The sequence below is a fragment of the Denticeps clupeoides genome, chromosome 1 (assembly GCF_900700375.1).
Source record: "Denticeps clupeoides chromosome 1, fDenClu1.1, whole genome shotgun sequence".
Classification (NCBI taxonomy): Eukaryota; Metazoa; Chordata; class Actinopteri; order Clupeiformes; family Denticipitidae; genus Denticeps; species Denticeps clupeoides.
In genome coordinates, this window is record NC_041707.1 from 39072882 (window position 1) to 39099571 (window position 26690).

At 48.4% G+C, this 26690-nt stretch overlaps 1 protein-coding gene across 1 annotated transcript; it reads right to left on the reverse strand.

Moving 5' to 3' along the window:
- Positions 1-1267: 1267 nt before the first annotated feature.
- On the reverse strand, positions 1268-26675 carry slc12a6 (solute carrier family 12 member 6). The gene is made up of 25 exons (XM_028984797.1): positions 26417-26675; positions 24475-24852; positions 21330-21424; positions 21125-21253; positions 20103-20249; positions 18256-18310; positions 17970-18100; positions 16019-16260; positions 15659-15930; positions 13869-14030; positions 13626-13724; positions 12805-12862; positions 12548-12722; positions 11193-11311; positions 11011-11109; positions 10557-10676; positions 10190-10294; positions 8470-8638; positions 7888-8083; positions 7030-7199; positions 5830-5961; positions 4294-4401; positions 2988-3229; positions 2778-2911; positions 1268-2318 (listed from the first exon to the last, which is right to left on the reverse strand). Exons 2-25 carry the CDS (start codon positions 24680-24682, stop codon positions 2227-2229), a joined length of 3459 nt encoding a protein of 1152 aa, XP_028840630.1. The 5' UTR covers positions 24683-24852; positions 26417-26675; the 3' UTR covers positions 1268-2226.
- Positions 26676-26690: the final 15 nt, after the last annotated feature.

The following is a 26690-nucleotide window of genomic DNA, read 5'->3' on the forward strand; positions in this document are numbered from 1 at the left end:
CGTTTCCTTTCTCCCCTTGGTCATGAAGTTTTGAGAACGACACTAATACTGGTTTTCACAAAGTTTGCGGCTTCCGTTTTTATTATGGCAATTTGCATATAATCCCGAATGAATAGGAACTTAATTCCAAAAAACCCCATTTCTACTGCATTTTTGCCCTGCCACAAAAGGACCTGCTGAGATCATATTAATGATCCTCTCGTTTACACAAGTGACAGTGTTGAGGACCACTAGGATGGAGATCATTCTGTTGTGCTGATGCAGTTAGAATAGCAGACTGGAGGCTTTAAAAGGAGGGTGATTCTTGAAATCATCGTTCCTCCTCTGGTAACCATGGTTACCTGCAAGGAAACATGTGAGGTCATCATTACATAGAAAAGGACATCACAGGCAAGGATATTGCTGCACCTTAAATCAACCATTTATTAGATCATCAAAAACACAGTTCAAGTGTTGAGAAGAAGGCTTCAGGGCACCCAAGAATATCCAGCAAGCACCAGGACTATCTCCAAAAGATGATTCAGCTGGGGTGCCACCAGTGCAGAGCTTGCTCAGGAATGGCAGCAGGCAGACTTTTAGAGGATGGCCTGGTGTCAAGAAGGGAAGCCACTTCTCTCCAAGAAGAACATCAAGTACAGACTGATATTCTGCAAAAAGTAAAGGGATTGGCCTGCTGTGGACTGGGGTAAAGTCCTTTTTTCTGATGAAGCCCCTTTCCGAAATTTTGGTGCATCTGGAAAAATGATTGTCCGGAGAAGAAAAGGTGAGCGAATCCATCAGTCCTGTCTCGTGCCAACAGTAAAGCATCCTGAGACCAGTCATGTGTGGGGCTGCTTCATCCTCCAACAGCCACTTTTCCAACTGTCCAAGAACAGTTTGGTGCCTTTCCAGCATGATCAAGCACCGTACCATAAGGCCAAAGTGAGAACTAGGTGGCTGGGAGAAGAAAACATTGACATTTTGGGTCCTTCATCCAATTGAGAACATGTCAGTCCTCAAGAGGCGGGTGGGCAAACAACAACCCACAAATTCTGACAAACTCCAAGCACTAATTATGAAGGAACGGGTTCGACATCCAGTCAGAATTTTGGCCAGAAGTTGATTGACAGCATGTGAGATTGACTGAAACCTCAAATTACGGTCATATGCCATTTACGACAATGAAATCTCTTTGGTTTTCTACCTTACCACATTATGTCTGTGCATAAAACTTCCATAAACAGCAATGATTAAACGAATGAACCGATCAATAAATAGATAAAGAACAGACTTTTGACAAAAATGTTTTATTCCCAGTTGACGAGCAGCTGTTGGATTGGTATTCATACTAATGTAATAATTCTAAAATAAAAAACTTTGGACGTGTCCAAAACCAAAATGGAGCAAATAAAAGATGAGAAAATAAAAAAACAGCAGAAGAGGGAATAGTGCAGGTCCCTTTACTTACATCACCGTCCACCGGATAAACAAATTCTCCTTCTTATATTATCATTTTCCATTTTCTAAAATCATGAGTGCACAAGCTGCGACGTTATTATACAGACAGGAGAAAGAATCAATGCATGTTGTGCTAGTAAACTATTTTACAGACAATTCCGAACAACCCCCGCCACTCACATACTGATCTCAGATCAGCAACAACAACGGTTTTAAAAAACATGGCATGCTTCCTGTTGCTATTTGTGCCAGTAGTCTGACATCAGGTCCATATTGCTAATTCAGAACCATTTAAAAAGGGTCAGCACACACACACACACACTTTTCTTTTCACAGCCGTCACAACAGATAACCTCGAATACATTTTAAGACGTGACTCGACCCAATCGTCCCGCTCGCTCACATGCACACCACGTTCCACTCACAAACCCCTGAGTCGTTCCACGAATGCGTTTTTCTCATTGGTCCATAGCCCTGCGATGCGCTCTCGAGTACTGGCGTTTACACACGCCGCCATGTTGGCACAGGAATACACACACACACACACACACACACACAGACCCAGAACTGAAAGCAGGCAGTAAAAAAAAATGGACTTGGTTGGCTTTACACTCTTCGCGCGTGGGTTTAAGGGCGTAGTGGGTGAGGGGTATGACAATGGGCGGGGCTTGTGACCGTGCCGTGGGCCCTCCCTTATTCCCCATACAGGTTTTTGCATTGTTTCCCCATGCCATTGGCAAACACACACACACACACACACAGACACACAAAAGTGTTCTCAGAGGCAAGTCAGGAGTAGATGGTGATGACCTCACTTCCTCCTCCTCGGACCAATAAGACGCGCTCCAGGCCTTCAGTCAGGACCTCCAGAAACTCCATGTCTGCATGCGGGTTAAGAGATCCTAACATTACAAAATTCTTCTGAACATGACAGGTGGGTACGATGAGCAAATTCTATTCTGTGAACATACAACAATTCATATTCTTCTGGCCCAACCCAGTTTTAGGCACGTTTTCAGGCGTGTAAACCTTCACGGTGTAAACCTTCAGGCGTGTAAACATTTACATTTACATTTACATTTACGGCATTTGGCAAACTAAACTTTTTCACCCCCCAAATAAGTTAGTGAGATGACAGTTAAAGTCTCGCAGACTGAACGCATCCGCACAAACGTTCAGAATCGTCCAGGTGTACATCGATTATACGATTAAATTTACACTATACAGAGGCTCCGCCCCTTCCCAGGCATCTGCGAGAAATAGTAATACAAAACGAACACGCTTTTGATGAGTTAAAGTGAAGAGTGATGATCACGATGATCCTGTTTGGCGAAGGATACAGTTCTCGTCCCCGTCCGGGTTGCGTGGTGGTCCTGGCATGTTGAGCAGGACCAGCCGGGCATCGTGGGACTTGTTGACGATGACCTCGTTGAGCTTGACAGCCGTGTGCATGCGCCGTACGTTGGAGTGGTCCCTGGGGAGAGTGCGCGCGGGACGCTTTATAAACGCCAGAGACATCGTCGTGCAAATTTTCGGGCGGGAGAACTCACGGCCGTATGCTCAGCATGTCCCTGAAGCCCTCGGGCGTGCTGCAGCCGGAGGTGTTGAGCTGGTGCGAGAGGAGCTGCTGCGCCTTCTCTTTGGTCCAGGTCATGTGGACGCGAGAGTTCTCCGGCGCCGAGGCCCCGCCCCTCTCGGCGTGTGTCCCAGCCGCCCCGTCCGTATCGTCGTCGTCGTCCGAGCCGATGCTGGTCAGGCGCAGCATGGAGTTACGGTCTTTCACCAGCTGCGCCTAAACACACCGAAGCAAACACACAGAGTAGTAAGAAGTGGGAGGAGTATATCGAGGATGTGAAAGTGAAGTGATTGTCATTGTGATGCACAGCAGCACAGCACACGGTGCACACAGATAAATGTGCCCTCTGCCTTTAACCCATCACACTTGGTGAGCAGTGGGCAGCCATGACAGGCGCCCGGGGAGCAGTGTGTGGGGACGGTGCTTTGCTCGGTGGCACCATGGCGGATATTACCCGAATCCCATATTTCGGATTGGGAGGGCCCGAGGAGCTTCCCCACAATTAGATTTCAATGTCTGTGGTGAAATGAGTGGTACATCAGGTTTTATGGTTGTCTTTGCTTTTCCCAGTGGCTTCTAGTTGATCATTTTGTAGGCGTGTGGAATGTTTTACATCATTTCAATGGACGTATAAATTAATCGCTCTGTGGAATTAACTACATCTTGAGGTTATAACAAAAATCTCCCAAATACAACAACCCGTTTCTTCCTGAGGTGTCTCTAATTGTCCCTCACAATTGTCCTGAGAGGGCTCAAACAAACTACCAGAAGGAACGAATCAGCAAGAGTTAATTCAGCTCCTCCTTAAATTCTACAAGTAGAACAAACTTCAATATAAAAAGTGAAGAGCCGGCGAGCTCCATGTTGGTCCGAATATTTTTCATGACGGCGGGTAAATTAGGGGTGACCCTTGCTCCCCATCTGGGTTCTGGGGTTCATATTAAGATGGGTCTGATATGGACCACCTGTCTGGTACCTGTGTACCACCCACATGGGCTTGTTACCTGGATAAGGGCGGAGTCACCGTCATTTAAAACCGGTCAGTGTCTGAAAGTGGGCTCAGATACTCTCTGGGCAGTGTTTTTATGGTTTCCACAAGATTCATACGGACACTATGATGAACAGGGGTTCAGGAGTTTACAAATGGCCAGAAGCTGATGCAACGTTATGCAAATGACTCTGCATTCTCATTTATATGATATTTTATATGCCTAATATGATCATGTATGCAGTGTGAAAACGAGTGAAGGACCCAAAATCCTAAACTCCGTGGTACCCACCTCCCTCTCTCGGTCTGATTTGGAGAGGCGCATCTGGCGCAGCATCTGGGAGCGCTGCTCCATCATCAGGGTCCTCTCGTAGGTGTACGCGCTGATGTCACTGTTGTGCTGAGAGACACACAGGGGGACAAGTGTTTATGCCAGGCGTCAAACACTCTCAATCTGCTCGGTGTCCCTGGGTCGCTCCTCGGAGTGACTGGAACTCCACAGTCACCACTTTACAACGGAAATGTTTATACCGCCGCCAGGAAACCACCAAGCAACATCAACATGACATAATCGATTATGTTCTGCACTGCATCGATACGTCTGCATCGTAATGATTATGGGATTCATTTGCAATTAATTTAAATGAATGAATGCAGGCAATGCAGCTGTTTTGGGTCTTTAGTCTTATTAATTTATTGTGATTAATCATAATTAACGTTTCAAAACGTGAGATTAAAAGCCAGAGCGCAAGGGTTGAAGGCCTATTTGGCAGACAGAGACATTAACTACTGGAAGAGTGATGGAAGAGTGAGCAGCGAAGGGTGTGTTGGTGTCAATTTACGGTTAATTAATGACACCAGGTGGTAGGAGTCTAGTGTGCAACACACCCGCCTGTGAACCAGAAGTCCCAGGTTCGAACCCCACCGACAACCATCGTGTCCCTGAGCAAGACACTTAACCCCAGGGGGGGGGGGACTGTCCCTGTAACTACTGATTGTAAGTCGTTCGGGATAAGGGCGTCTGGTAAATGCCTTAAACGTAAAATGTACACCCCAATTTGTTTCATGCTGAAGATGAACGGATTTTGTTCTCTTTCATAACCAGACAGAAGCAGATATGACGACGATATAAAGACGTTTCTACCGCCATGGAATCAGGCTCTGCTTCTGCTGAATGTGATGCTCTTCATGTGTTGATGTTTGATGTTTTTTATGGCCAGTGTCGGCATGTCGCTGATAACTATCAGCTCATGAGGGGTGTGTGTAAAGACAGTGTAGCTAAGTAGTATTACGGTAGTTAGGAGGGTTGAAACTTCTATCATAATGGCTGAATTGTGATGCAGACGTGGACGATTCTGCATCGATGCAGAACATAATCGATTATAAATAGAATCAGCACACCAGTGGTTATCGGCGGGGTATTACTGGGTAATGGTGGCAGTGGAGCGTCATCCCTGTCTTAACTGTTAACCGTGGTAAAGTGTGAAGTGATTGTCACTTGTGATACACAGCAGCACAGCATGCATTTAAGTTTACATTTACGGCATTTACCAGACGGCCTTATCACAGAGCGACTTACAATCAGTAGTTACAGGGACAGCCCCCCCCCCGGAGACACTTAGGGTTAAGTGTCTTGCTCAGGGACACAATGGTAGTAAGCGGGATTTGAACCTGAGTCTTCTGGTTCACAGGCGAGTGTGTTACCCACTAGGCTACTACCACCCCACATTTAAGTGTGTGGGGACGGTGCTTTACTGGCGGATCAGGATTAGTAGCCCCCCAGATTAGTAAGGTAAGGATTAGTAAAGTAAGGGGTTACACGAGTTACCATCTCCACCACCTCCACCTCCGCGTCTATCCGTAGGTGGTAGAGGAAGGTGGCCAGGTCCTTTTTCATCTGGATGGAGTTGTCCTCCATCTGAGCCACAGTGAAGATGCGCATCCCACACTTACGCCACACCTGAAACACACACATCACGGGTTTACGATGACGTTCCAGCCCGACTCTTCACTATCGCTGCTTGTGGCGGCCTGTCGTGATTTTAGTTTTGGTCTGCGTCCATATGCTATCGTTAGACGACTTCCATTTCACATCACATCCAAAAGGTTAGTTTATGAAGATATTAAGTCATGAAATATGTCGCCGAAAACAACACGACTGATCACTGTTCCTATTCACAATTAGCAGAAAGCCAGCACCATTAGGCCTATACACAAAGCATACACTGCTCAAAAATGAAGGGGAACACAAAATACAAGACAATAAAATCGTACAAAAATTACCCATGGAAATCAAATGTATCAACCCATGGAAGTCTGGATTTGGATTCACACTCAGAATCTAAATGGAAAAACACACGACATGCTGGTCCAACTGATATAATGTCCTTAAAAACAAGTCCAAACAAGGCTCAGTAGTGTGTGTGGCCTCCACGTGCCTGTATGATCTCCCTACAACGCCTGGTCATCCCCTGGATGAGGTGGCAGATGGTCTCCTGTGGGATCTCCTCCCAGAGCTGGACTAAAGCGTCCACCAAAACTCAACAGTCTGTGGTGCACCGTGGCGTTGGTGGACGGATGGAGACACAATGTCCCAGATGTGCCCAGTTGTATTCAGGACTGGGTAAAGGGCGGGTCCAGTCCATAGCATCAATGTCTTCGTCTGAGCCGCTCGTGTGGGTTCTAGGCTTCGTCTCCTGCTGCCACCAGAGTTAAAGCACCGCCAGCGTTCAAAAGTGACCAAAACATCAGCCAGAAAGCAGCGGAACTGAGAAGTGGTCTGTGGCCACCAGCTGCAGGGCCGCGCCTTCATTGGGGACGTCCTGCTAATTGCCTGTACTTCCCACCCGCTGTCTGTTCCGTTTGTGCAACAGCATGTGAAATCGAGTGCCAGTGGCGCCTCCTAAGGGGACATTTTATTTGGAAGAAGTTTGACTTGGAGCTACGTTGTGTGGTTTAAGTGTTCCCTGTATTTTTTTGAGCAGTGTGGACACGCTCGTGGTAATTATTGTGATTCTCAACCGCACACCTTGTGCTGGCGCAGCAGGAAGGGCAGCAGCATCAGCATGCCCCCGTCGTGGACGATCCACCACACGTCGATGGTCCCCTCTGTCCAGGGCTCGCTGTTGCTGGGAAACAGCGAGATGTTTTTGGGCACCAGCAGGGCCAGGTGTGCAGCGGTGGTCACGCGCACCGTGTCTGAGAGAGGGTCAAGGAAGAAAGTGAAGAGGGTGAAGCCAGTCATTGCGAAGATCTAGGGCACCTCAGTGGCAACCTTGTTCAAGGTTTGAGACCCTGCATAATAGACTTTATAAGGCCTAAAACAAAAATGTGTATGTGGGAAGGAGTTGGGGTTGAGGGTCCTGGCTGGTCTTGGACACAGGCGGCGGGGAGGGCTGCCCTGCCTAGCAGGTCAAAGGTCAGGTCTTTAAAAAAGTGTGTGTGTGATCGACTAAAATCTAAGTTTTAAAAATTCACCCAAAACATTACATGTAAATCGACAACAAATTAACATAGAAAAATAGGAGAACCATAATTTTAGCCTCATTATTTGAATCATGAAAGCTCTATTACATTTTTAAACATTGTTTATAATGTATAATCATAATTTTTTTTTAATTCATAGAATTTGATGTAAAATGAACGCATCAAATGAATAGTGACTGAAAAATGTACCGGCAGCTACTGACACTGACGCTACAAATACTTCTTTCCTATCGGTTCACACCCACACTGTAAATGCAATCTGTTTCATGTGATTCATTCGCATCGAAGGTCCAACCACACATTGTTAAATATCATCGGCTATCCAAAAAGAGATATGTGTGCATGGCTATATGACAGGAGAGCATGACATATCCACCCGGCAACCCCTCCCCTCACTCACTGATGAAGGTCTTCCAGCTCTGGGGGTCTTCGCTCTGCCTCCAGGCCGTGGGCCAGCCCATGACCACGGTGTTGTGGCGCATGCCGCCCAGCCCGCTGGACTGGATCATGTGACTGATGCCCTCGCGGGGCTTCTGCGCCACGATGCACTGGCAGAAGCCCTTCACCCGCTCCTTCTCCATCAGGTGCTTCAGAGTCTGGGATGGAGCGAGGGACGTTTTATTTTAGCACCTTCCTTAAAATGGAAACACCGCGGTAATGCTGTAAAAAGTGCCAATCCTTTAGAACCTTCTTCAGTTCTCGTTCTTCTGTGCCCACAAACTCAGTATCAGAATCAGTATTACTGCTATTACATCAATTATTTTTGTTATTTCTCAATATATAATTTTTGGTTTATTTACTTTTCTTCGGTTTCATGTAAAGTATTTTTTAGAATCACGTTACACTGTATTTAGACTTGTCAGGTATTGGTATGTGCTGATGCCATTATTTTGTTCACAATGGTCAAGAAATATATTATTAGAAATCATATCTAGTCACTTGCGGAAACGAGACAGAAAGTAAAAAAAAAAGCTTCAGAGACCTGCTCCGCAGCCAGCGCCTCGCCGTAGCTGTGCAGGAAGTTGCCGGAGATGACGGTGCCCACGATGGTCAGGCCCTTTCCCGCCTTGAGCTGAGAGGCGAAGGTCAGCAGGCGCGGTGACTTCACGTGAGCATCCTCATCCAGCTTCAGCAGAACCAGCACCTGTGGTCTGGGCAAGAGAAAAGAGATTATGTGTCTGCATAGTTTTTTTTTTTTAAGCATTAGGAAACTTGGAAATATTCATTATAATAATCCAGAAGCATGAGGTTCAGGTTCAAAAACCTGAAATTATTAAATATGAGAATTTCTAAATATCATTTACTGAAAATTAATAGACAAAATACAGTACAAATGGCATTATGAATGGGCAAAAATATTGAATATATTTGCTGTATAGCAAATTGTAAATTACTATATCATGAACGTCGAGTATAAACCCTAACGCATGTACTTCTCTTTCGAGGTTCGCCCACCCAGAAAAATCTCCCGCTGTTTTGTACTGGAAGAGAAGTCCATGCAACTTCAGGGAGGGTAACTGGGGATTATCTGTTATATGGAAATGGTTTGGCTTTCTGAGGGAAGCTCGGTGGCACCTTGATCCATTCGGGATTTGAACCGGCGACCTTCCGATTAGGAGTCTGCTTCCTGACCCGCCAGGCCTAGTAGCCTAGTGGGTAACACACTCGCCTATGAACCAGAAGACCCAGGTTCAAATCCCACTTACTACCATCGTGTCCCTGAGCAAGACACTTAACCCTGAGTGTCTCCAGGGGGGGACTTTCCCTGTCACTACTGATTGTAGAAGTTGCTTCTTCTCGGGCGTTCCTCCTTGGCTCCAACGCCAACATGGGCGGGTTTTCTGTTAATCAGTACCGCGCGTTTGTAGAGATTCATCTCCCCACGTTGTGTGACACTCCGCTCTTGGGTTCACCGATCTGGTGACATCAGTCATCTCCTTAAAGGAAACTCTGCGGCTGATCGCTTGTCACAACGATAAAGCTGCAATTCCCTGGTTTACATAAGTTTGCTATGTTAAATTTTGGTTTAAAATAAAGAGTTTAAAATCCTTAGAATCATATTAATATCTTATAAGCATTTGCAATGCTAAACTTCATTATATTGGTCATGTAATTAGGGGCTGAATTTAGCATTTATACAGTGATTTAGAAGCTAATTTCAAGAGATAAACAGCAGATCGTGATATAGCTAAAAAAAATCCCAATATTGCTTTCAGGCCCTTTTTCGTGCTGCTTTACACAGCCTATATCGCCCCCCTGTGGTTGTCGCCGCCAGTATTAACGTGAAAAGTGAAGTGATTGTCATTGTGAGACACTGCAGCACAACACACAGTGACAAAACAAAACGTGTCTTGTGCATTTAACCCATCACCCTTGGTGAACTGTGGGCACCATGACAGGCGCCCAGGGAGCAGCGTGTGGGGACGGTGCTTTGCTCGGTGGCACCTCGGTGGCACCTTGGAAGATCGGGATTCGCCTTTTGACTACGGGGCCGCTTGCTTAACCGCTAGTCCACCACTGGCCCATTACTGTCTACATTAAATTAACCCTTTAAAGAATGGGTATATTACCCGGAGTGTCTCCAGGGGGGGACTGTCCCTGTAACTACTGCTTGTAAGTCGCTCTGGGTAAGGGCGTCTGATAAATGCTGTAAATGTAATCAATATACTGATACTAGTTATTGTCATGAGATGTGTGTGTACCTCCAGTTCTTTGTGTGAGGTGGTCCCTCCTCCAGTCTGAGCAGAGCAAAGCGAGCAGCACTAAGAGACAAACCTCTAATCCCGTCACCCCACTCCTTCTCTGCCCTGTAACAGACACCACACACAATCAGGCAGGTATATGATTCGGTGGGATAATCTTTTCTGAGAACCGGGTCCAAACTATAGAACCGAATAACAGGACCAATATTTCACAAGATCAGGGGTCATTTATATGAAATGTAGACCCGCTGTCATCTTCATCTTCCATTTCCTCTTCAGAGAGACCGTGCTCTTCACAGGTGAAAACCACACACACACAAACACTCTCGAAATCACCCGCAGACTTCTGGTTCCCATGGCAACCTACCCGTGGTACTCAATGTACTTGTAGATCATGCCGGCGATCACCATGGCGACGATAGCGTAGTGCCATGACGAAATGAACATCAGAACCAGGCAAATGATCATCCCCAAAAAAGAGAGAGTCCTGTAAGGATGAACACACTGTACTCAGAACACGCTGACCAGACAGTGTGTGTGTGTGTGTGTGTGTGTGTGTGTGTGTGTGTGTGAAAATCGGAAGCAATCATGTGTGGTGTTGTGTCCGGTCGAGCTGTATGGTTCATGTGAAAACTATTGTTACTGTATAAATTGATATATTAGTCAATTAATTTGAAATTATCCGATTTGAATCGAGATAAATGAACAAATTAATGAAAATTAGATTAACTGATGCATCGTAAAAAATGATCATTTTTAAAATGATAAAAAAATAATAGCCCTTTCGTCCAGCCCTAGTATTATATGTGTGCGTGTGGTACCAGTGGTAATAGGAGAAGCGTGGTCTCCAGTTTGGCGTTCTCAGCAGCGTCTGGAGAGCACAGGCCAAGTTCACGAAAAGGTAGCACATTAAGAAGAACCTGCCATGAGACAGAGGGATTCATCAACACATGTACACACACACACACACACACACACACACACAGAGAGAAAAAGTGCTCACATCGAGAGGATGGGGGCCACCAGGTCGAGGGACGCGATGAGGACCCCCAGCTCTGCGATCAGCGCGGTCAGCAGGAGCGCCCACGTCGGCTCGCCGTTCGCTTTCCCGTGACCAAACACCTGTAGATGCAGAACATCCTCCGCCGTTACTATAGCGGCCGTAACCATGCGCTGTTCATCAGCCGATAGGAATGGTGGATGGTCTGAGATACGAAAAAGAAGATGGCGGAAGACACTCCTCGACAGGAAACGAAGCGTCGCTACATTTTCAGACTCTGCTGGGAGCCACACTCGCCAATGAACCGGAAGACCCAGGTTCAAACCCCACTTACTACCATCATGTCCCTGAGCAGGACACTTAACCCTGAGTGTCTCCAGAGGTGGACTGTCCCTGTAACTACTGACTAAGTCGCTCTAGATAAGGGCGTCTGGTAAATGCTGTAAATGTAAATGTAGAATAGGGGTGTGTATTGGCAAGGATCTCACGGTCCGATACACATCACGATACACGGGTCGCGATGCGTTGTACTGCGATTTATCGTGTTGCTGTACATAGTTCTGCGATAGTTCGCTGAAAACGTGCAATGCGAGCTGAAATACGAGATGCTGTGATGTCGGTCTGTCGTGTTTCGTGACGTCACTCTGCCTGAAATGCCAAGCAAGTAACTCAAAGCACCGAGCTGTACAGCGCCATCTACAGGAGTGGAGGCTGCAGTCGCACGCTGGTTCTCATTTCCCTAAAGAAAAGTGGACAAATTTTTGTACACAAAAATATTGATATTTGGTGTCCCTGTATCAATTCAATATCACTACATGTATGGAATTTTTTTCTAACACCCCTAGCGCAGAACATAACTGATTATATAATACTGACGTTGTGTGGTGATTTTCTAGGGGCGGTATAAAATTCAGGGTGAAAGGTGGTGCCGGTAGCGACTGTGACGGCCCGATCCGAAGATCAGAAAGCAACGCCCTCCGCATTTTTGGTGCGCTTCGTGGCTGCGTTTGATTGCCGTTTCATTTACATTTACGGCATTTACCAGACGCCCTTATCCAGAGCGACTTACAATCAGTAGTTACAGGGACAGTCCCCCCCTGGAGACACTCAGGGTTAAGTGTCCTGCTCAGGGACACAATGGTAGTAAGTGGGGTTTGAACCTGGGTCTTCTGGTTCATAGGCGAGTGTGTTACCCACTAGGCTACTACCACCCCTTTCACTTTAACGCTCGTCGTTGTTCGACAGAAATTGATGGCTGGTGATGCTTTGATTTGTTAATTGATAATTGATAATCGTAATCGAATCGTGAGACCAGTGAAGGGTCACACCCCTAGCGGACACACAGACTGACAGCTCACCCTGAGGAAAGGGATGATGTTGTCCTTGGCGATGGCCTGCAGGAGGCGGGGAGCGCCGGTCAGGGACTGAAGTCCCGCGCCGCACGTCGAGAAGAAGGAGCCAATCAGGATGACCCACGGGGTGGGCCAGGACAACGTGCCCACCACCAGATTCCCGTTCACAGAGTCCCCGAACCTACAGGAGCAAAGTGGGTGTGTATGTCAGGGTATACACGAATTCCACCATCTCACGCTCATAGCGCACAGAGGACACTCACTTGTCCCGCAGCACCACGCCCTCGATACAGGCGCCGAACAGAATGGCACAGCTCAGGTCTGAGAATCGCACATGACTCAGGAAAACAGACCGCCAGTGAATTCCCTGCTCTGACGTTACAGGTCCCACAATGACATTTCCCGGGACACGCCGTTTCACCGCCTGTAGCTTTAAATGCTAATGAGGAGGAGAGAGGCGGGACGAGGAGGACGGCGGCCTATAGAAGTTGAGTGTCATCAACACCGTTCATTAACTACAATGTTTGGCACAGACAGGAAGTCGTCTGGAGATAATGGCGGTCGGAGGAGATAATGTTTTAGGGGAGGTAACCTTCCCCTTATGTCGTCATAAGGGGAGAAATTCCAGATTCGACCGTCTGAGATGCCACTCTTTTGCCAAAACCCTCTTTACACCGATCACCATTTCTAGCCACTGCAGGACCATAGACAGGCCGGGGGACCTCGTATTAATGTTAAATCATCTCACAAAGTGACATTTTCATGATTGGAGCCCTTTAAGAGAGGAATTTTTTTTTTTTTTTTTACATTTTGTCTCTAACAGTTGAAGTGTGCCTATGATGAGTTGGACAACTTGCACAGCTGGTGGCTGGATGGGAGGAGTCAACACTCTATGTGGAGTAAAAATATGTTCTTGAGACTATGTATATTCGTCTTGTACAGTTTCGAATGATTTTAGAGGTTATTTACATAATCTTGAAAGAAATGTAATTTTTAGAAGGTTGTTGCGGTTTTAAAGAAATCTTTTAAAGAGCCGACCCTTGTGTGTGTGTGTGTGGGGCGGGTTGGGCCTCAGTAAGGATACAGACTATGGACGTAGTAAAAATGGCCAGTATGGTGCCGATGGGGATGGAGCGCTGAGCGTCCTTCAGGTCTCCAGACCGGTTGGAACCGGCCATAATACCTGAGAGGGGAGAGATTATATTAACTTTCACACCCAGTAATGCAAACACAGATACCAGCACTCGTATCGTGGCCACAGAGCCGCGCCCCGCAGGCGGGACTGGGACGCGGGTGTCAGCACCAAAACGAATGGGCGTCCGTCTACCTGTGACTGAGGGGAAGAAGATCCCCACCAGGACGGTGAAGGAGGTGGTGAGGTCGGCGAATATGAAGGGCAGGTGAGTGGACTGGTGTTCGACGCTGGGGGGCGGCTCCGAGCCGCGCTCAAGCACCTCCCCCTTACTGAGGTAGGAGCTCCACAGGTTCTCTAGAGAGAGAGGGACAGAGAGAGAGATGCGTTTGAAGAACTGGTCTTCTAATGTTCCTCTAATGTTGTGCCCCTTCCCTCTGTGACATCATCTCATCATGGCTGAATCATTTCATTTACATTTACATTTACAGCATTTACCAGACGCCCTTATCCAGAGCGACTTACAATCAGTAGCTACAGAGACAGTCCCCCCCTGGAGACACTCAGGGTTAAGTGTCCTGCTCAGGGACACAATGGTAGTAAGTGGGGTTTGAACCTGGGTCTTTCGGTTCATAGGCGAGTGTGTTACCCACTAGGCTACTACCTATAAATATCAGATTGATACCTGCACAATGGGTTTTCAATTCAATTTCAAAGAACTTAATTTTTCCTCGAGGGGCAATTTAGAAGGCACAGTGGAGACAGCTCGCGTACTTGTTACGGTAGACACAACATATGAGGCACAATAAAATTTTCCTTGTATTGCACTATGAACAATGATTAAAAAAAAAAAAAAACTGTACATAACAGGAGCCATAAAAAGTGTGTGAGGTGCTAATGGTTGTTTTGGGGGGACGTCCAGAGTTCATCGGAGCCGGCGTCTGGAGGGCAGCCACTCAAAGGCAGAGTTCAGCGGGTGTGGGGGATCTCTAATGATCAAATTTTTGACTGATGTCAAAAGAAAACATCGATATGATCGATATTTTCTGCACCATGTACCACCTGAAAGTAAATGCGCTGATACGCAGGATTTGTGTGATAAAATACATAAAAGTGACGACTGAGGAGGTGACTTATTGGCTGGCGTGGGTTTATTTCATTTCGATTGTCCGTGTGGATGATGCCTAAAAATCACGTGCAGTCACTAGTAATCTATTCATGAAACGTTACGTTCTGGGTTCTAGTTTGATGCACACCAACAGGTTATAGGGTAGGTAGTAGCCTAGTGGGTAACACACTCGCCTGTGAACCAGAAGACCCAGGTTCAAACCCCACTTACTACCATTGTGTCCCTGAGCAGGACACTTAACCCTGAGTGTCTCCGGGGGGGACCGCCCCTGTAACTACTGATTGTAAGTTGCTCTGGATAAGGGCGTCTGGTAAATGCCGTAAATGTAAATGTACAGCAAGTACAGCGCGACGCATCGTTTTTTCAGGTGCTCAATCCTGCAAATTTTTCCAATCGGCAGATATTTTTCATTTCTAGAGAACACGTCTTCTTTTTACTAAAAGTTCAGGACGTTCGTATTAACAGAGAACACAGAGGTGCTGGACAGGCGTTTGCGGAGCATAATGGTTTTTTTATTCCCCCAACGGCATGTTAATGCAAAATTGCAAACTCCGAAGAAAGCGTCAATCATGAATGTGCTTTTATTTGCACAAGTTGCATTTATTCCAGTCGGAAAAAAACACACACACACACACACACACACACACACACACACGCACAGTGGCTGTTTGTGCACCTCATGGTCACATCAATGTTGGTCCCCAAAAATGAAGAAGATCCTTAGCCTGTCTGTCAATCCCACAATTCCCCACATATTGCACTGGTGTAAATGCTGAGTGAATGATGTTTCAGGGGCACAAGGGGAGTGTGTGTGTGTGTGTGTGTGTGTGTGTGTGTGTGTGCGCGCGCATCGTACCACGGATGACTCCGCTGGCGAGTCCTGGGATGCCCTCGATCGTGCTCAGGTTGTTCTGCAGGTAGTACTCGCAGGACGTGTTTGTCTGCGAGCTGTTGCAGAAGACGTTCCACAGCTCGGAGTGTCTCGCTGCAGGGAGGAGGGGCGGGGCCAGAGTCCCGTTGGCCGTCGCGTTTGCGTCGTCCTGCCTCACGTCCTCGGTCACGGTCTTGCTGCACCCGTACAGCTGGGCCACGTGGCCAGAGATGGAGCGATTTCCCAGCATGCACACCCTGAAGAGGGGTATATTATCTAGTAATTATGGATTTGTACTTCGTCTGATTTGCATATGAACGCGGTTGGCTCCAGACGGGTTCTCACGGGAAAGGAGGCGGGCTGAAGGCGGAGACCAGCGCGCCGGTGTAGATGGACAGGATGGAGATGATGACACAGGCCAGGAAGACGGACGCCAGCTTGTTGACGTACTTCACCCCCACGAACACCAGCAGCGACATGAGCAGCAGGAAGACGGAGCCGTACAGGCGCATGTTGTTGAGCATGGCGGCGTGCTCGCCGTCGGCGTCGCTCGACACGAAGACGGCGGCTGACGGCACAATGTACATCTAGGGCACAATTACAGTCATTATATCAAATTGCCATTTTTTGGCGACTTTAAACAACTGCATGATTCGTGATTGCGATCGCGTCAAATCCCCCGAAACCAACAGTTTTCAGCAATACTTCCATTCGACTGCATCATTTTCACAAAATTAATCAGGACTGTCCTGCCACAGCATTTCCCACGCGCAACAACGCTGCTCTCTACCGCCGCGCCGTTTTAACCAATAACGCGCGAAGAAGAGAGACGGGCCCGTTTACCAAACGGTGACCAAATGTCCTCTTTTCGCGTCCGGTCGGGGCTTTACACGGACAAAATCCGCCCTCCGTCCCATCCGCGCTCAAATCTGCTTCACCATGATTTACCGTCTTTTATCACCGCAAGGACCCGACAAAACCATTTATCGGCAATTTTGAGAAGACACACCTCAAATTCGGTTACTTTGATGGCATTTTGGGCCGAGGGGTTCTGTTCTCGGTTGTGTGTTCAACCGAGATTGTGATACACACTTGTGATACACAGCAGCACAGCACATGGTGCACACAGTGAAATTTGTCCTCTGCATTTAACCCATCACCCTGAGTGAGGCACCTTGGCGGATTGGGATTCGAACCGGCAACCTTCTGATTATGGGGCCGCTTCCCCAATTAAAGTGACTCTGGTGGGACTCTGGTGGGACTCTGGTGGGACTCTGGTGGGACTCTCTGTCACTGTCTGTGTGCGTTTGCTTTTAGGCTGCCGGATGGGAGGAGCCACTAATTCTCTGGCTCCGCCTGCTGCACTGTGATACATTTAAGGAGACCTTGAACTGGCCTAGAGCTGCATTTAACCGTCACCCTTGGTGAGCAGTGGGCAGCCATGAAAGGCGCCCGGGGAGCAGCATGTGGGGACGGGACCTCGATCAACGTGACACCTTGAACCCGCAACCTTTTGGTTTCAATAATTCTTTGAACAACGGAAAGAACTGCAATTTAATTTTGTTGTGCAGGGACGTTTAATTGAGTGGACGTTTTAATTGAATGGCTTTGAAAATGGCCTGGACGAACATGGATGGAGAGGCTGACCCGCAGGGGAGCGAGCGGTTTATATATCTGGGTGGAAAATACTACCATTGTGTCCCTGAGCAAGACACTTAACCCGGAGTGTCTCCAGGGGGGGACTGTCCCTGTAACTACTGATTGTAAGTCGCTCTGGATAAGGGCGGCCGGTAAAAAATGCTGTAAAATGTAAAAATGCTACTGTTACAGGCCAATGAGAGACATCAAGAGAGAGAGACGTGCGTCTCACCAAGAGAGACAGATTGACTGCAAAAAGGAATATTTGACAGAGAGAGAGAGAGAGACGCATAGATATAAATACAGAGAGACAGCAAGACACGCACGTGAAAAAAAGGAAAAAAAAAATTAACAAAGAAAGACAAAAGGGACACAGAGAGAGACTGATATCAAAGAGAGGGAGAGAAGGGCAAGAAAGACAGAATTTCTTTATCCAAGTCCAACCCAAGACTGACACAATAGAACGAGACACACACACACACACACACACACACACCCTGGAAGCTGTGTGTGGATAAATATGGATTTGATGAACAGATAACAGGAATCACGTGAACAAATCTCCCACACGCAGCCAAGAGATATGATGGCCGTGACGAAAGATACGAAACTAAAAATGAGGATGGTTGGGTGTTGGTGGTGAAGGTCCGGTACCCACCAGCAGGATCTCGATGGCTCCCAGGATGTACATGGAGCCAGCGAAGGTGGTGCCGAGGTAGAAGCAGAGTCCCACCGCCCCGCCGAACTCGGGGCCCAGTGACCGAGATATCATGAAGTAAGAACCTCCAGCTAGAGAGATACGGGGAAAAAAGAAAAGGCGGTTTATAGGTCACTGCTCATGTTCAAGCGAATGCGTGCAATGCCCCGTACGGCTGTTATTCAGTGACATTATCACGTCCTGCAGGAGGAACGCAGGTGCGAGGACATGGACAGATGGACATTACCTGGAACCACTCCATTTGTGGCGATGGCGCTCATGGAGATAGCAGTTAGCATCGTCTGTGGAAATAACACAAAAGCCTCCATGTTACATATCGATTTTATACCTTAGTCTAGATCAAATTAGCGACACTGAAGTTCAAATTGTCCATTCCACCTTACACGCTGCCCGTATGGCGCCTGGCGGGGGTGTAGTTCATCGAGACGGGAAACAGTCGGGAATTCCGATTCAGAAATTAACGTAAATCTTTATATGGTGATGAGCGCTGAGCCATAACAAAATTCGGAACTATTAGAAATACTAACAATCGTGCCCATATGCACATGGACTTATGATGCGACCTAGCGGGTAAGGAATCGTCGAATAATCGGAAGGTCGCGGGTTCGAATCGCTGAAGTCCCCTTGAGCACGTTACCGTCCCCGCACGCTGCTCCCCGGGTGCCTGTCACGGCTGCCCACCGCTCACCAAGGGTGATGGGTTAAATGCAGAGGACACGTTTCGTTGTGTCACCGCATGCTGTGCTGCACAATGACAATCGCTTCACTTTCACTTTTCACGTTTCCAAGTAAGCTTTGGGCCACTGAAACCTTGTTCTTTTAGGCTTAAATAGGACATGTAGAATGAGAAGACTTGTTTGTAATAAATGGTCACTTCTTGGCAGGAATACTGAGGTTTATCAGTACTAACGTAACGACATCGGTCCCAGGGGGGACGGGCATCTTGCAAGGCCTGGAGAAGACTGGCTGAATTTGAAAGAGTCTGTGGTAAAGGACTTTGGTGCTTCCCTGAAAGACTCCGCTGACATTCAGAAGTCCAAAGAGGTGGAAGGTTGGCTTACGAAGGTGGACAAGTAGGTCCTGCCATCCTACCTTGTGTCCTCGGTCCCATGAAGTCCTTGGGGAAAAAAAAAGCTTTCTCCGTAGTTTGTTGGGTCTTCCCCATAGCCTCAGTAGTGCAGCTCTCCAATGGACCAGTCCCAGCCAGTGATCTAACTGATGTGCTTCAGTACAGGGACTCACAGGACCAGAAAAGGGGCGGAGAAAACCGTGGAAGGGGCGGAGTCACAGCTCAGGAGCTGGTGGGCGCTGTTGCGACCAAAGAGAGTGAGCAAGCAGGACGACCGGGCTCATGCAAAAATGGACAGCGTCCAACAACGGAACGTACCCGGGACAAATATTACGATATTTTATAGCTGCTTCACGACCCATTTGCTGTTGACGTTTAAACCCTATTTATATGACATATATAAATATTCCATTTATAAAACCGTGTTGGGCCAGACAGGTAACCAGTGGTGCTATTTCTGATGGTTCAGAACTTCGAGTCCCCTCAGAGATCATCACCATATACAGATTTTACGTTCATTTCTGAAATGGATTTCCCGACTCTATGTTTAGCTGAGCCACGAGCCATACGAGTACTGCAGCTTGCGGAGCAGGTGACACCGAACATGTTCTGCCCATGACCAGCACACAGAGACAGGCACCATGAACAGATAAACCCGACCCGATTCACGTCATAAACGCACAACAAACAGATATTTAACACACCTTTTGTACCCGTTATTATAGTGAAACAAAACGTATATCTGGCAAGTGTCCTTATGAAGATGTGGGCGGAGCCATGGGGCGCTTTCACACCTGAGTACGATCGCGTTGGTCTGAATCGGTAATGTTGTAATAATTCACTTCACTTTCAGCATTTAAGGTGGAACGGACAATTTCAATAAGGAGCTAACTTCAGCGTCGTAGAAAATTTCTTTATAAATGACTGAGAGAAAAAAAGAAAGTGTCCAAAAATAAATGTGTGTGTGTGTGTGTGTGTGTGTGTGTGTGGACATAAACACTCACACAGCAGCAGCAGGTGAATATGATACAGACGGCCTGCAGGACCCCGGCACAGCCGACCACCCAGGTGAGTCGCAGGAACAGAATGACACCGAAGATGTTCTGCAGGCAGGGCAGGTAGACGCCCATGAATGTGCCCATTTGTGGAGACTGAGCAAACACACAGAAACAGGCGCCATGAACAGATAAAGCCTACCTGAATCACGTCATAAACACGCAACAAACAGATATCGTAGTGAAACAAAACGTACAGTACGGGCCAAAAGTTTGGACACAGCTTCTCATTTAACGTGTTGTCTTTATTTTCACGACCATTTACGTTGGTAGATTCTCACTGAAGGCATCAAAACTATGAATGAACACATGTGGAGTTATGTACTTAACAAAAAGTGGAGACCTGGCCTCCACAGTCACCGGACCTGAACCCAGTCCAGATGGTTTGGGGTGATCTGGACCAACAAGTGCTAAACACCTCTGGGAACTCCTTCAAGACTGTTGGAGAAGCATTTCAGGTGACGACCTCTTGAAGCTCATCGAGAGAATGCCAAGAGTGTTCAAAGCAGTAATCAGAGCAAAGAAACTAGAATATAAAACATGTTTTCAATTATTTCACCTTTTTTTGTTAAGTACAGAACTCCACATGTGTTCATTCATAGTTTTGATGCCTTCAGTGAGAATCTACCAACGTAAATGGTCACGAAAGTAAAGAAAATGAAAAGGTGTGTCCAAACTTTTGGCCCCTTGCTGTATATCTGGCATGTCAAACAAAAAGTGTCCTTATGAATATATCATGGGGCGCTTTCACACCTGAGTACGATCGCTCTGGTCTGAATCGGTAACGTTAATAATAATTGTCCTCTTGGTTCCGTTTCCTTTCACGCAGGGAAAAAACTATAAGCGAGAACTGCTTATTGGCCAGATGTGTTGCCGTGGGAACAACAAAGTAAACACAGGGAGTATATCCTCTGTTGTGGACTACTACGTGTTTGTGTGAAACCAGGGCGTGTCCAGCGGCACCCGTGCACCTTGCTGGGTTTGCGCTTCTCCCCGATGCTCTCGGCCTCTTCGTGCTCCTTGGCCCCCTGCGTCAGGTTGGTGTAGTTGGCCAAGCGGTTGAGCAGAGAGGAGACCTTCGGCCGCGTGTCCATCTCCTCCTGCAGACAGACAGAGGCCCGGCTTTTAGGGCTATAAAAAAACGGGCGTGTCCAACTGAAGGGGGCGGGGCTTTACCTCAAACAGAGCCAGGTTTCGGTCGTAGAAGTCATCGTCGTCCACGGCGTGAGAATTGTTGATGTACACGCTAGAGATCTTCGCGCTGCCGTCACCTGAGACAGGGGACGGAGAGGCATCGAGTGTGAGAGTGTGTGTGTTTTACAAAAAGACGCACTGCAGCTGCAAACGGGATCAATGTCACCCCAGCAGCAGTGACGCCTATGCACCAAAACCTGAGACCCGTGCAGGAAACGTTCCTTGTGGGGACCAGGAAATGTGGAGCTTATTGTGCAAATCTGGTCCCAATAAAACACACACACACACCCCGATTTTTCAAAGGAGACTGTACGAACACACACACACACACACACACACACACACACACACACACACACACACACTCCCTCCTGTTCCACACCCGTGGATTCCAAATGACAGACACACACACTTTCACTTCCTCTTCCTGTTTCCATCTCAGAACACACAACAAGCATCATTCATCATACAGCTCCTACACACACGCACACACACACACACACACACACACACACACACTGTCTCAGCTGTTTATCAGCACGCCTCCATGCCCGGATCACTGCATCATTGCAGTGTGTACGCTCCACTGGCACGGCCCTCTTTGTGTGTGTGTGTGTGTGTGTGTGTGTGTGTGTGCGTGTCTGCAGTTATCAGTGTGTAACGAGTATCAGCGAACAGCGGCTAAAAATACCCGGCGAGCGAGGCGTAGCTTTTAATGCGTCTGGACCATTCACTTCTCCACCACGACCACCACCACCCCCTCCTGAGGCGGCCTGTGTGTGTGTCTGTGTGTGTGTGTCTGTGTGTGTGCGTGTGAGACAGACAGGGAGATGGAAAGTGTGGCGATTTGCTTCTTCCCGTTTTTCTCCTTTTCCTTCCTTGTTTTCTGGCTTTTTTTTTTCGCTTCCACCCGCCGCCGTCGCCACTCGCTCTTATCACCCGGCTCGACTCCGCCCCCAACGCCGGTGACAGAGTCACTCGCCGCCACCAGGTCATCGCTGCACGTTATCGGTACGATGATTACAGTAAAACACCAATCGCCGGGCGCCTTGCTCAAAACCAACCCCTGGATCCCCAATTTCAGTGTGTGTCACATTACTGGGGACTCGTGGGGACTCGGCGTGCCGCAGAGGCGTAATGAAGGCCGGCGGTCTTGTTGGTTTTTTTAGGTGTAACTCTTTATTAAATTTGTGGTCAGGCAACACGTACTCCGGACGCCGGGCGGTGATTGGCCGAGGGGCCTCCTGGGACGCCGGCGCACTGTCCGCGTCCCATTAAGCAGAATTAAGTGCCTTCGCCTCGTTGTAGGAGACGGCACGTAGCGTCCGGTTGTTTGTCCTCCCAAATTAAATCGGTTTTGACAGCGGTTCGCTTGATGTGAACCGCGATGCTCCAAAAAAGTTCAACTTTTTGTAATTAAAAGGGAATTTCACTCCAACTTGTTTATGTTGTGTTATTAATTACAAAAATTGATTTTTTTTTTTTGCGCTTGGCACTTGCCCCACCCCCTCTGAAGCCTCACAGGCAGCGCTTGCAAAGATCCCGCCGCTGTGGCTGCATTAGGGAGGTCGCACGCCCCAAACCTCTTCCTGTTCCCATGGAAACACGCCACTCAAGCAGACCGGTGGCGCGTTGGAACAGGTACGGCTTTGTGTCGAGACAAAAGCATTTACGCCGTTTACCAGACGCCCTTATCCAGAGCGACTTACAACCAGTAGTTACAGGGACAGTCCTCCCCTGGAGACACACAGGGTTAAGTGTCTTGCTCAGGGACACGATGGTAGTAAGTGGGGTTTGAACCTGGGTCTTCTGGTTCATAGGCGAGTGTGTTAGCCGCTAGGCTACTACCAAGGCCGCAGGTCTTCAGGGAAGGAACAAGAAGCGTCATTCAGCACAAGCAGAACGGAAAGGACCGGAAAGGACCATCGACCGTCGGAAATGTCACAAAATGGACATAATAAAAAGCGGAACATAACACGAGACCATAAGAACGCGATGGGGCAGAAGGAGAGAGAAATCGGGCGGCTCCATCTAGTGGTGCTTCCTCATATGAGAGTAGGGGCATCCGATACGGCACAAATATCAGTAAACTGAAACCACATCTCTGTAAAACGTTGAAACCCCTCGTTTTCCTCTCTGTTCCCTTCTTCCGTCGCTTGCGTTTCCTCTCGTTTGTCAGAGTGGTTTGTTTTGGGGCGGAACCCGCTGCCTCTGCTGCCCTCCTAGCCTCTATACTCTCAGCACGTGGTTCAGGACAGTGTCTGTTAGTTTGGGTAAAAGCCAAACTACTTCCATATCACCGAAGACCTTTTTTTCCCCCACTTTACTTTACTTTACTTTACTTTACTTTACTCTACTCTACTCTACTTTACAGACGCTTTTATCCAAAGCGACTTACAAGAGGACGACACCAGCAATTCTCGTTCGGTTTCTATACACTGGGTAGCTCAGGGGATACTTCAATCTCCCGGTCCGCGGGCGCCTGTCATGGCCGCCCACTGCTCACCAAGGGCGATGGTTAAAAGCAGAGGACAAATTTCACTGCGTGCACCGTTTGCCGTGCTTCTGTGTATCACAAGTGACAATCACTTCACTTTATCACTTTATCACATAGATTGTAAGTCTACAAAACTAAGAGCCCTGATAAGGCCTAACTTGTCAAGAATAGAACATGCTCGGGAACTGTTAACTGCTACACATGTGTGTGTGTGTGTGTGTGTGTGTGTGTGTGTGCGTGTTAGACTCGTCTGAAATACAAGTAGGTTTTGAACTGCTTCTTAAAGGTGGTAGTAGTCTCGGCTAGTCGAATGGAGCCGGGGACAACGAAAGAGAACAGAGTCCCCGTGAAGAGGGACCCCGCTGCTTCCCACAACACTCGGAATCGAACAGCGTTGGGGACTGGGAACCGTACGTAAGGCCGGACATTAAGCGCCTGGTGGATTCGGCTCCACGAACGGAAATAGTCACGTTGTACAAGAGAAGAATAAAAAGACTCCCCTCGCAACTTAGAGTCGGGGTTCGTTCGTTCGTTCGTTCTGGAAAATATTAGGAAGCACGAAGAAAGGAAGTCGTGAATCTTCTAAAAGTCTGTTTACTTTTGGAGAACCGGGGTTAGTGTTAAGCTCACCTTGCTCGGCGTTGGTGCGGTCCGGAGTGTCCGTGCCGGCGGTCACCGCGCCCGAGGCCTCGCTCGGCGGCTCGCTGCGGTTCACGCTCTCCCTCGAGCCGAAGCGGACGCGGCCGCTGGAGCGCGAGCTGACGTCGGGCGACGTGTCCGACAGGCCCGGGACGTCCTCCGCCTTGGTGGGCGTGACGGTGAAGCGCACGGACGCCATGGCGACGGCGAGGTGGAGGGCGGCGCCGCGGGAATCAGCTGACCGTCAGGGGACGCCCGCGCGTTCGACTGAGCTCCATCGTTAACGTTTTAGCCTCGCGTGACCTCTGACGCCTCGTGGACCGTCTCCTCCTCACCTCCAACCGGCATTCAGAAGATGCAGCAGATGTTCTGGCAATAAAAAGAAAAGGCGATTTATCTCCCAGTCCGAGGTAGAAGCGTGCTGGTAGCGAGATTCCGAGTGGCCGCGCTAAATCCAGGCCTTAAAAACCAAACAGCCTCATAAGCATAAAGGCTATTAGTCCTGGTGGCCACGACTTAATCTGTGCGTACGTCTCATTAGCCGGCAAAGCCCTCGGCAGCCTGTCCGGATCTGGGGTCAAGTACGAACTCCCTTCCCCGCCGACCCTGTTAATCTCGGGCGAAGACCTCGAAAGCACAATTCCTTTTCATTTCCCGATCACGTTCATATCTGTGGGACATCTGGTTGAAGAGTGACCCCCATCATCGTTTGCATGCCTGGATGTACAGGGTGGGCCATTTATATGGATAGACCTTAATAAAATGGGAATGGTTGGAGACATTGAACACATTTTATAAGTGGTCCGAAACTTGTAAATAACTCATTAAAGAATAAAGTTACGTTAAAAACAAGCACACCGTTGTTTTTCTTGTGAAAATACCAATAAATTTGAGGTGTCACATGACCCTCTTCCTATTGAAAAAACAAAAGTTTGATCCAAGATGACCGACTTCAAAATGGCCACTGTGGTCACCACCCATCTTGAAAAGTTTGCCCCCTCACATATACTAATGTGCCACAAACAGGACGTTAATATCACCAACCATTCCCATTTTATTAAGGTGGATCCATATAAATGGCCCGCCCTGTATTTTATTTCACCTCTCTGTGACCCCGGCGTCGTCACAGCAACTGGGCCGAATAAAAAAAACAAAACAATACTATTGATTACCAATACGGTTTTCACAATATTTGAAAATATCGACACGATAGACACACTAAATGAGGCGGCGGTGGCCTAGCGGTTAAGGAAGCGGCCCCGTAATCAGAAGGTTGCCGGTTCGAACCCCGATCCACCAAGGTGCCACCGTCCCCACACACTGGTCCCCGGGAGCCTGTCATGGCTGCCCGCTGCTCACTCAGGGTGATGGGTTAAATGCAGCGGACAAATTTCACCGTGTGCACCGTGTGCTGTGCTGCTGTGTATCACCGCTAAATGAACGAAAACGGTCTAATTACTGTGCTTACAACACTCGTTAAAATGAGCGTTGCGAGTATTTCTATGAATCGCAGTCACCCCGGTTTTAAATATTGCGGTCGGCGGCCTCCGAGGTGGGGAACCCGGATCTTCCAGCGGACAGTGAGGAATTGATTATTGATTTATAGATTATCGACGCGGCTCCCCTCAGCGCACACTCGGACTGGCTTAGGGGCCTGCGGGGCAATTACCGATGACAACTAATGGTCAAGTCCAGACACATTAGTAGTAAAAGAAGACTAAAGAAAAAGGTTTTATTTCCAGAAAGATCGCAGCGCGCGGAGCCACGGCCGGTGTCGTAATAATGCAGCAAAAACGCGCAGTTACGTCCTGAAGGGGAAAAAAAAAAAAAAACCTTCATACAAGCGCCGCGCCGAGAGCCCGGTCGCCGGCGCAGAAGCGGGCGGCTCGGAGGCTCCGCAGCCGCGACGCCGCCCGCGCTTTCCGCCACTCACCTACGCCAGGTAAAGCCTGACAGCCGCCACGCCGCCCGCGCTTTCGGCTCCACCCCCGACCGGCCGGCCGACCGACCGGCTTTCCCGCACCGACTCGGGAGGGCCGATTAAGTAGCGGGACCGCTCCGTTCGCCGAGTCGCTTTCTCCGCGGACAGCCTCCGGTCCCCGGCGCGCTCCTGCCCGATGCGGTAGAACCCACACCGTCTCGGAGGCACTTTGTCCGGCAGACGCATACGTGCGCGCTCCCGCCGCCAACTTCCTCTTTAGCCCCGG